Source organism: Sapajus apella, unplaced genomic scaffold, assembly GCF_009761245.1.
Source record: "Sapajus apella isolate SASKATOON/1434 unplaced genomic scaffold, GSC_monkey_1.0 scaffold38, whole genome shotgun sequence".
NCBI classification, from domain to species: Eukaryota; Metazoa; Chordata; class Mammalia; order Primates; family Cebidae; genus Sapajus; species Sapajus apella.
In genome coordinates, this window is record NW_022436978.1 from 17667000 (window position 1) to 17678835 (window position 11836).

Genomic DNA, 11836 nt, shown 5'->3' on the forward strand with positions numbered 1-11836 from the left:
AAAAAAAAAAAAAAAAAAAAAAAAAGAGGCAAATCCTCATGCATTCAAGTTTAATCATAAAATTGCAGCAATTGAGTCATGTCTTCAGGCTCTACTTTCTAATTCTTGTACTCTTGCTATTTCCACCATATCTGCAGCTAGTTCCTTCACTGAAGTCTTGAATTTAAGTCATCCATGGGGTTGGAATCAATTTCTTTCAAACTCCTGTTAATGTTGCCACTCTGACCGCCTCTCATGAATCTCAGATGTTCTCAGTAGCATCTGGAATGGTTAGTCCTTTCCAGGAGGTTTTCAATTTACTTTGACCAAATCCTTCTAAGAAATCACCATCTATGACATCTACAGCCTTACAAAATATATTTTTTTCTTTTCCTTTTTTTTTTTTTTTTTTTTGAGACAGGGACTTTCTCTGTCACCTAAGCTATAGGGCAGTGGCTTGATCATGGCTCACAGCAGCCTCAACCTCCTGGAATCATGAAGCTGATCCTCCCACCACAGCCTCCCAAGTAGCTGGGACTACAGGCATGCACTCCATGACTGGCTAATTTATTTATTTATTTTTTTGTAGAGACGAGGTCTTACTCTGTTGCCCAGGCTGGTCTCCTGAGCTCACACGATCATTCTGCCGTGCCTTCCCAAAGTGCTGGTATTATAGGCATGAGCCACCGTATCTGGCCACAAAATACATTTCTTAAAACAGTAAGACTTGAATGTCAAAATTACTCCTTTATGGAATGGATGTTGTGTTAGCAGGCATGAACACAACATTAATCTCCTTGTACATCTCCATCAGAGCTTTTTTTTTTTTGAGATGCAGTCTTGCTCTGTCACCCAGACTGGAGGGCAGTGGCACGATCTCGGCTCACTGCAACCTTCACCCAGGTTCAAGTGATTCTCCTGTCTTAGCATCCCGAGGAGCTGGGACTACAAGCATGAGCCACTATTCCCAGCTACTTTTTGAATTTTCAGTAGAGACAGGGATTCACCATGTTGACTAGGCTGATCTTGAGCTCCTGGCCTCAAGTGATCCACCCATCTCAGCCTCCCAAAGTGCTGGGATTACAGGCATGACTGTAATGCCAACAGAGCGAGACTCTGTTTCAAAAAAAAAAATGTTTTTTAGTAAACCATGCTATAAACAGATGTGTTGTCATCCAGGCTTTGTTGTTCCATTTACAAAGCACAGGCAGAGTAGATTTAACATCATTATTAAGGACCATAAGATTTACTTATGGTAAATTTTACCAGAAGTAAATTTTTTACCGTAAGTAAATCTTATGGTAAAAATTTACTTATGGATGGTAAATGAGCACTGGTTTCAATTTAAAGTTACCAGCTGTGGCTGGGCTCAGGCCCAGGACAACATGGCGAAATCTTATCTCTACTAAAAATACAAAAATTATCTAGATGTGGTGGCAGGCACCTCTAATCCCAGCTACTTGGGAGGCTGAGGTGGGAAGAGTGCTTGAGCCCGGGAGGCAGAGGTTGCAGTGAGCCGAGATCATACCACTATACTTCAGCCTGGGTGACAGAGCGAGAGTTTGTCTCAACAAATAAAAATAAATAAAGCCACCAGGTACATTAGCCCCTAACAAGAGACTCAACCCTGTGCTCTGAAGCCAGGCCCTGTCTTCTCCTCTCTAGCTATGGAAGTCCTAGATGGGCTCTTCTTCCAACAGAAGCCCGTTTCATCTCCAGTGAACACCTGTTGTTTAGTGTAGCCACGTTCATCAACGATCTTGGCTGGGTGTTCTGGATAACCTGCAGCTGCTTCTTCAGCACTTGTTGCTTCACCTTGCACTTATGTTATGGAGACAGAGTCTTTCTTTAAACCTCACGAACCAGAGAACAATCCCAGCAACTCGACCACAGCTCGCCTTACCTGGACACCATGAACCACACTGTCCAAATCTTCTTCATTCCTGCCAACACCGACCATCCCCCCAACTATGAGGTGCTGTAGGAGGAGCATGAGGTGGCTGCAATGGGGGCACCCCACAACCCTGTGCGCCTGACATCCACCGTGATCCACATCCGCAGCAGGACCTCCGTGCCCATGTCGGCTGGTCCCTATTCAACACCCTCCTCATAAACTCTGCTGCCTGGGCTTCATAGTGGTCTCCTACTCCGTCAAGTCCAGGGACAGGAAGATGGCTGGCGACCTGACCAGGGCCCAGGCCTACGCCTCCACTGCCAAGTGCCTGAACGTCTGGGCCCTGAATTTGGGCATCATCGTGACCATTGTGCTTATCATCATCCCAATCCTGATTCTGCAAGCATACCAATAGATCAAGAGGAATCATCCAGGCCAGGGGCTCTGCCCATGACCTGGTTCCCACGTACTCCCTCCCCCTTTCATTCCTTGCCCTGCCCCCAAGCCGAGCCCTGTATCACCACTTTATCCTCACATGCTTTTCTACAATGGCGTTCAATAAAGTGCACGTGTTCCTGGTTAAAAGAAAAAAGAAAGAAAAAACCTCACGAGCCAACATCTGCTAGCTTCAAACTCTTTTTCTGAACCTTCCTCACCCCTCTCAGCCTTCATAGAATTGAAGAGTTAGGGCCTTGCCCTAGATTAGGCTTTGGCTTAAGGGAATAGTACAGCTGGTTTGATCTTCTATACAGATCACCGAGACTTCCTCCATCAGCAAGAAGCCTGCTTTGCTTTCTGATCATTTGCATGTTCACTGGAATAGCACTTTTAATTTCCTTTAATAACTTTTCCTTTACAGTCACAACTTGGCTTTTAGCCTATCTTGGCTTTCCACATGCTTTTTTCACTGAGCTTAATCCTTTCTAGCCTTTAAAGTGAGAGATATGTGACTCTTCCTTCTTCTTCAACTCTTGGAAGCCATTATAAAGTTGTTCACTGGTCTAATTTCAATACTGTTGCTCTCAGAGAATAGGAAGGTCCAAAAAGAGGGAAAGAGATGGGGAACCACTGGTTGCTGGAGCAGTCAGAATCCACACAACACGGGTCTATTAAGTTCCTCCTCCAGTATGAGCACGGCTTGTCATGCCCCAAAATCATAAGAGTAACATCAAAGACCACTGATCATAGGATCATCCAAACAGATATAATAATAAAAAAGTTTAAAATATTTCAGGAATTACCAAAATGTGACAGAGAGACACTAATGAGCACATGATGTTGGAAAAGTGGTGCTCACAGACTTGTCTGACACGGGGTTGCCACAAATCTTCAATTTTTTAAAAATAGAGTATCTACTGAGCACAATAAGCAAAGTGCAATGAAACAAAGTATGCCCGTAGTCTGCATTTCACTTCCCAAAGGGCAGTTCTCCCCATGGATAGAAAACACTTCATAAGATATAATTTACAATGGCTGCACCATAAGCCACATGGCTATAGCTATCATTAAAGGGTTTCTTATAATACAAAAGTATTACAATCTTGTATAGTACTTTATAATTTCCAAAACATCCTCACTTCTATCTTTACAGACAAATGGTATTATTTGCCCCACTTTATAGAAAAGTAAATAGATTTTTAAAAGTGTTCAGTAACTTAGCCCCAAGAAACACACTGATGGTGAAGTCTGATCAAAGATTCATGTCTTTTGATTATCTGACCATTTTGTTCATCTTTTTATAGGATATATAAAGTGTTTCTCCAACCTGTAAAGTGATTCTCCAACCATCAGAGGACAAAGTAGTATTGTAGCAGTAAGCATAACACACTCAATATACTATCTCCTCCGCCCACTATTCTTAGCCACTTCTTGCAGAAGACCTAACAGGACTACTCTGAATACAGTTAACCCTTGAACATGGGTTTGAACTGCACAGATCCTATGTGCATGGAGTTTCCTCCACCTCTGCCACCCGAGGCAGCAAGACCAACCCCTCCTATTCCTCAACCTACTCAATGTGAAGATGGTGAGGATAAAGACCTTCAAGATGATCCACTTCCACTTAATGAAATAGTAAATATATGTTCTATTCCTTATGATTTTCTTAGTAATAGTTTTCTCCAGCTTACTTTATTATCAGAATAGTCTATAATATATGTAACATGCAAAATATGTGTTAACTGACTATTTACATTGTTAGTAAGGCTTGCAGTGAACAGCAGGCTTTTAATTGTGAAGTTTTAGGGGAGTCAAAAGTTATATGTGAATTTTTTATTGTGAGGAGGCCCTTAACCCCTATGTTGTTCAAGAATCAACTGCAGCTGGTAAAAAGAGACTTCAAAACGAGAGAACAATGTTTTGTTACAATACCTTCAGATTATGTATGATATCTATCCGCTTGTTCTGGCTGTCCTTAAAGTGAACTTGAACTCTGACAGGAAATTCACCCCAGCCTCTTCTGGTCAGGTGAAAAGGAGGTTCTCTATGGAAAAGCAGATTATTAACACATTCATCCATGTTCACTCTCTTATCCTACACACGAAAAGTTTTCTGACAATGGACAAATCGGAAATTCACTTTGTTCTGAGAATCATTTAGGTTTCTTCATTTAAAACTAAATCAACAAGTTGAATTTTGCTAAAATGCTAAATTATAAAAATTCAACTCAAAGCTCGGTTAAACTTTCAATTACTGAACGCTAAGAGCTAGAGTAAACTTAGACCATATAATCCAATGTCATTTTCATAGATGAGCGATCTAAGGCGATCTGATAAATGCCACTGGAGAGCCAGCATCCTTAATTGGCATCTGACAGATACAGGCCATGGGGTAAACATTCCCTACCATAAACCCTCATATTTATTACTCCTCACTGAGGCAAAAACAAAATAAATCATGAACATGCTCAACTGAAAGTGCCAATATATTTGAAACTCTCTGCTAAGAAGACTTAAAAAAAGATAATATGTTCACAATATCACCTTCCCTGAACAGTGACTATGACTGATTTTAGTGGGCAGAGAGGAATGTGTGTGTATGCTAACTAGACTGGAGAATTCTCAGCACAATGTAATTTGTGAAGGAAAAAAAGGGGGGGAAATTGACAGAAAAGAAAAGCAAACTGGTGATGGGCACATGAGGGTTCATTATACTCTTTACTTTCGTATATGTTTGAAATTTTCCACAGCAAAAAATTAGAAATTTAATTGAGATATCTTTAAGTACTCAAAACAATATGGTTTAAGTCCATAGGAAAGAGAGAGAATGCTTTTAACATGAAAACATTTGTTATGCATCCTGGCTTAGAATTATTGTAATGAGAGAAGATATCAAAATTACAAGGAGGTAGGGCGCAGTGGCTCACACCTGTAATCCCAACACTTTGGGAGGCCATGACAATTGCATGAACCCAGGGGTGGAGGCTGCGGTGAGCTGAGATCACACCACTGCATTCCAGCCTAGGTGACAGAGCAAGACTCTATCTCAAAAAAAAAAAAAAAAAATTACAAGGAGAAAGAAACTCAACAGATAGTGTTTTTGGAAAACTGAATTCAGTAAGTGCAGAGTACAAGAATGCAACCTGATAGGCACCTAACAGATGTGAATTAACAAACACAGAGCGAGGAGCTCACCATGGAGCCTGAGTCAGGAAAAAGCCCTGCGCATGCGGGTGGCCTAGAAAGCAGAGGAATTAATAAATACTTTATAAACCAGAGAAAAAGCAAAGCAAAGCAAAGCAAACGAGAGTGCCCTGGATGGAAGAAACCAGCTACACAGGAGCAAAGAGAAGCAGCCATGATGTGGGTATAGATTCAGGCTTGGGGGTATAGAAGGCCAAAACAGTCTGAAATGAGACTCACAGCCAGGGATACAGGAGAGCCTAGAGGCATGGTGGACTTGAGAAGAGTAAATTAATGGCAATTCTACTGACGTTAAGTTTGCTCATTTAAATTCCAGCAAAGCTAAACGGTTAAGTCTAAACTCATTTTGCAATATGCCTCAATCACCCTGAAAGCTGAACTTCTCTCACATAATTAGGGATGTTTCTCAATGCATGTACACGACCTAACCTTTAGTGAACTGACAGGAAAGACTGCTGCCAGAGAAGACAAACAGTGCAAAGTCAGGAAATATGAACAATGCTTTTTAACAGGAAATTCCTCCATAAACATATTTTTAAAAGCAAAAAAAAACCCTAAGCCCTACAAATGCTATACTTCAAAAGATGTTACTTCATACAATAAAGGACCGCCTCCCCTGAACAAACTTCAATATTACTAGATTCCTCATAGAAGATGAAATAAATCAGTGACACCAAGAGGGAAAAAACCTAAGACTATGGGGATGAAACAAAAATGGCTCTATTGGAAATACAGAATGGAGGACAACTCCTTGCTCAACTAATTCATTCAAATGGCCATTCTTTTTTTTTTTTTTTTTTTTTTTTTGAGACAGAGTCTCACTTTGTCGCCAGGCGACAGGCTGGAGTGCAGTGGCACGATCTCGGCTCACTGCAACCTCCGCCTCCCGGGTTCAAGCAATTCTCCTGCCTCAGCCTCCCGAGTGGCTGGGACTATAGGCACACACCACCACACCCAGCTAATTTTTGTGTTTTTAGTAGTGAGGGTTTCACCATGTTGGCCAGGATGGTCTCGATCTCTTGACCTTGTGATCTGCCTGCCTCGGCCTCCCAAAGTGCTGGGAGTCATTTTTTTTTTTTCCAGACAGAGTCTCACTCTGTAGGGACGGGGTTTCACCATCTCGGCCAGGCTGGTCTCAAACTCCTGACCTCAGGTGATCCGCCCATGTTGGCCTCCCAAAGTGCTGGGATTACAGACGTGAGCCACCATGCTTGGCCTGAGTGTTTGATTTTTAAGAGCCAAGATCGTGCCACTGCACTCCAGCCATGCAACAGAGGGAGACTCTGTCTCAAAAAAATAAAAAATTAAAATTAAAAAAAGGAATATAGGTAAACTGGAGTATGCCAAAGAACATAGCCTGAATGGCAAAGGAACACAAAACAAAGTCACATGAGTGACAACTGAAAGAAATCGGTAAGACCCAATAACTGGTCTTGAACTCCTGACCTTTTGATCCACCTGCCTCAGCATCCCAAAGTGCTGGGATTACAGGTGTGAGCCACCTTGCACAGCAGACTCTGGGGATATAAGGACAAGATAAGGTCCCAAACATCAAGAAGCTGTAAATCTGGTGAGACATACATGTAAATGAATAAATGCAGTAATCGACTTATATACATTACCTGCTATTAAAAACCACAGAGCTACGGTGGATCAAAGCACATAATTTCTCCAGGAGTTTTAAACACCAGAAGCACACAAGCAATCATCTCTTTTAAAACATTATTTAAAAATCGGCTGAGCGTGGTGGCTCACACCTGTAATCCCAGCACTCTGGGAAGCCGAGGCAGGTGGATCACGAGGTCAGGAGATCCAGACCATCCTGGCCAACATGGTGAAACCCTGTCTCTACTAAAAATACTATATACTATCTATATAAACTATTGCTAAACTATAAAATATTGTTAAAATCCCAACCATTCAAGTAAACAGTCATTCACTGTAATTTAACTTGTGGAAGAAAGTGAGACAAGAAAAGATTCATTGAGGAAGTAGTTTCTGATTGACATCTTGAAGGATAAAGTGCAGATTTTCAGGCCGGGCGAGGTGGCTTACGCCTGTAATCCCAGCACTTTAGGAGGTGGAGACAGGTGGATCTCCTGAGGTCAGGAGTTTGAGACCAGCCTGGCCAACATGGAGAAACCCATCTCTACTAAAAATACAAAATTAGCCAGGCATGGTGGCGCATGCCTATAATCCCAGCTACTTGGGAGGCTGAGGCAGGAGAATCCTTGAACCCAGGAGGCGGAGGTTGCGGTGACCAGAGATCGCACCACTGCACACTCCAGCCTGGGCAACAAGAGCAAAACTCCATCTCAAAAATTAAAAAAAAAAGCAGATCTTCAGATGGCCACACTGTGTATGTGTGTGCAAACATGTGAGTACGCATGCGTGTGTGTATGAAAACAGACAACAGGGAGAAAGATGGTATTCCAGGCAGAGAAAACAAGTGTATGTCACTAGTGGTCTTCTAGGAGAGGCTGCATGCTGAGGTTGGTTGTAGAAGGTATTTCTGACAGGATTACATCAGGTATAGAGTTAAACCAAATTACAGACAAGGTCTTTCCAACACCAATGTTTGAGAGCCTGTGAATCAAACTGCTTCTTTACCAAGTAAACTTTATTACTAGAATAAAATAGAGTATCGACACTTTTCTGAGGCTCTTCTCAGTGAAATACATCAAGAAAAAGAAGAAAGTTTTATAAATACTAATAAAAGAAAAAATCTTATTTGCATTAAAAAACTACTACACTGATCCTCTTGAGTAGACAGGAGAGAGCCCCAGTATCATTAAAAATGTGAAAATTAATCATTAATTCCGTGCAATTCCAATCTGTACCTTGACAATTTGATTCTAAGGTAATCTAGAAAAATATATATACTCAAAAAGGACCAAAAAAAGTTTAAAATAATAATAATGAGTAGAATATAATCTATCAGATATCAGAATATGTTATCAAGCAATTACAATTACAACAGTATAGTACTGTTACAGGGGTAGTTATTAAAAGTCTAGAATAAGATCCATGCTTGCAAGGGAATTTAGTGTGTATTAGATGCAGGGAAAGGATGGATCAACTGATAGCCATGATAATTATTATAAAGAAGATAAACATACTGTACTTACCTACAAAAATCTTATTTGCAAATATTTGACTTTCTGACCACCAAGCCCCTGTCTTTCCAGTTTCACCCCAATCCAACTATTATTTGACTTCATGGAGACTTCTATTTCTTGCTCACAAAACTTTTCACCAGCCATCATTGCTCTTACATAGGTATCTTCTCTCCCTACTCTGCTTAGATTCTATGATATATCACTACAATAACCTAAGCATCCAAGCGAAGAAATCAAAGAACCAAGAGACAAGGGTTTTGGATAAATTATCTCTACGTATGCAAAGTCCTTAAGAATGACAGCAAGAGTTATGATAGAGAGAAAATCAGCAAACCAGGTGTTGAAACCTTTCTCCCTTTTCCAAAAAGCCTCAACTCCTTTGAGGCTGCTGCTCCTCTTCTGTTGCAATTATCTACTAATTTCCCCAGTCATCCTTGGCAGGGAGAGGTGGTCCAGAAGCCATAAATACTATCAAGAAAGACACCCATCCCACCCTCAGGCACAATGGTGTGAGAAAAAAACAGCCACCAAGACTTTAAAGGGTTAAAAAAGAGCAGAGTTTCAGGAGGCAGCCATGTTTTAGGAGTTGGGGGTGAAGCAAGGCTCTGAACAGAGCACAGAATAGAGATCTCACTGATAATAACCAACAACCACTTATACAGTGAAAGTATACAATTAATATGGGTCAGGCGTGGTGGCTCATGTCTGTAATCTCAGCACTTTGGGAGGCCAAGGCAGGCAGAGGGCTTGGGCTCAGGAGTTCAAGACCAGTCTAGCCAACATGGCAAAACTCCATTTCTACAAAATATACAAAAATTAGCCAGGCGTGGTGGTGTGCACCTGTAATCACAGCTACATGGAAGGCTGAAGCATGAGAACTGCATGAACCCAGGAGGTGGAGGCTGCAATGAGTCAAGATCGTTCCACTGCACTCCAGCCTGGATGACAGAGCGAGACTCTGCCCCCCACCAAAAAAAACACCCACAATTAATGTGTATATGTGTAACAGCATATAAAGACGTAAAGAATACACCTAAATGATACAAGCAAATTTCCCAAAATATATATAATCATTTCATCTTGGTGAAATAAGAATAACAACAAACTATACTACGTTAAAATATGTACAAAAGAAATACGATTGGCAGTTACTTCTGAAGAGAGTGAGATCATGGGGAACTTTCAACATTAATTAGTCTATAGTGTTAGAATACTATATTCTGCTATATTCTGATATTCATAAAAATAAATAACAATTTCTTTTCTTTCCTTTTCTTTTTTTTGGGGGGGGATGGAGTTTCTCTCTTTCGCCCAGGCTGGCGTGAAGTGGCGTGAAGTCTGCTCACTGTAACTACGCCTACCGGGTACAAGCCATTCTTGTGCCACAGAATCCTAAGTAGCTGGGATCACAGGCACCCACCATCATGCCCAGCTAATTTTTGTATTTTTGTACAGATGGGCTTTCACCATGTTGGTCAGGCTAGTCTCGAACTCCTAACCTCAGGTGATCCACCTGCCTCAGCCTCCCAAAGTGCTATGATTATAGGCGTGAGCCACTGCCTTGGCAAGAAGTAACATTTTCATATGTATCTGTAACTATATAAACAAGTTTAGCTATTTCCCGGGGGGAGCAAAATCAGCTAATAGAATTAGTGTGGTAACAATCAGCTAGGAGAAGACAATGCCTGCTCAGTGAGACAGTAATCTCAAAGAGTGAACTACAACTAAAACTATATTGTGACTAAGAGCCAATTCTCAATTATTATTACATTTCCAGGAAATGTTCTGAAGTTAAATCACTTTTCTTCCACGTCAATAAATGTGTATTTCGATTCGGGTTAAATAGCTCAAGTATGCTTACCTAACTTCCACAAGGTCATTTGGTTTATAGCTGGGATGTAGGAAGAACCAAACTTTCTTGACAAAATGATTAATGCTGGGTTCTCTACGAGACCCTCGGACATATACCATCCACTTATGAGTTGACTGGTCATTTTCTTCCCTCTTATCCGGAGGTATATACCTAGAGAAAAAGAAAAAAGAGACCTGAATCCTTTTTGTCCTTTAAAATCCTAACAAAATAATTAACTCCTACTTCAAATTAAAAACAAGATTAAAATTCCCACAATATTTAACAGCTACATCACCTAAACAAACAAAATGAGTCTTTGCAAGTTAATCATTTTTTTTTTCCTTTCTTTCTAAAACATAGTTGGGGCTGGATGCAGTGGCTGGCTCACACTAATGCCAGCACTTCGGGAGGCTGAGCTGGGAGGACTGCCTGAGGCCAGGAGTTAGAGATCAGCCTGGGCAACATAGTGAGAGCCTGTCACTGAGTTTAAAATTTTAAACTCAGCTGGGCGCAGTGGCCCACGCCTGCAGTCCCAGCTAGCTGAGAGGCTGAGGAGGTGGGAGGACTGCCTGAGCCCAGGAGTCCGGGGCTGCAGCGAGCTACAATCACATCACTGCACTTCAGTCTGGGTGACAGAGCAAGCCATTACCTCAGAAAATTTAAATTAATGAACTAAACCAAATTAATAAAATAAATAAAACATAAATTTGGTTTAAGGGGCATCGTGTTAAAAGTTTGTTTTGTTCTACTCATTCAGCATGCAATTTTTTAAAAAAAGGCAAACTTGCTTTTCCCGCTAAATAGACATCTAAGGTGGAAATAAACTGACGTATTTTTTATTCCTGGGTCAGGGAACCTCTAGCCTTAAGGTTGATTTCATTCAGGTTTCAGGGTGCTACAGCTCTGGGCCTTTCTGGTGACTCTCATGGTTGCCAAAAAGGCTGCACCTAGTCTCCTGCCCTCTGAAAGCTAAGACGTGCCATTCCCTGAAGTCCTGATCATGGTAAAACTAGCATCTTTAGTGCTTCCCTTTATGGACCCTGTCTTCATTTCAGTATGAGACCCCCTTCTTCGATTCATACAGAACATATGGTCATGACCCTCTATAGGCTCGTCTCTGCCTAGCGCTAATCCTTAGTCATATGGGGTAGGGGGCAAGTTGCCTAACCTAGCTCTTGTGGAGTGTTCTTGTCCAATCTTGGCCCTTTACTATTCTAGCCTATGAAAGTCACAAACACTGTTGGGTTTGTTTTTTTTTTTTTTTTTTTTTTTTTTTGGTGGAGTTTTGACATGACGACTGGACGAGAGCCAGGTTAACGAACTTGCCCCCCTGAAGCCCACCCCTCCCGGT

General features: G+C 41.4%; 1 protein-coding gene across 9 annotated transcripts in view; it reads right to left on the reverse strand.

The window, feature by feature from the left end:
* The window catches only part of YEATS2 (YEATS domain containing 2), a 101471-nt gene that overhangs the window by 63937 nt on the left and 25698 nt on the right, over nucleotides 1–11836 (reverse strand). For all 9 annotated transcript variants that reach the window (XM_032298454.1, XM_032298458.1, XM_032298460.1 and 6 more), the window contains exons 7-8: nucleotides 10495–10656; nucleotides 4244–4355 (exon numbers count right to left, since the gene is read on the reverse strand). In XM_032298454.1, the coding sequence (XP_032154345.1) occupies nucleotides 4244–4355; nucleotides 10495–10656 (274 nt within the window). The remainder of the gene's footprint in view (nucleotides 1–4243; nucleotides 4356–10494; nucleotides 10657–11836) is intronic.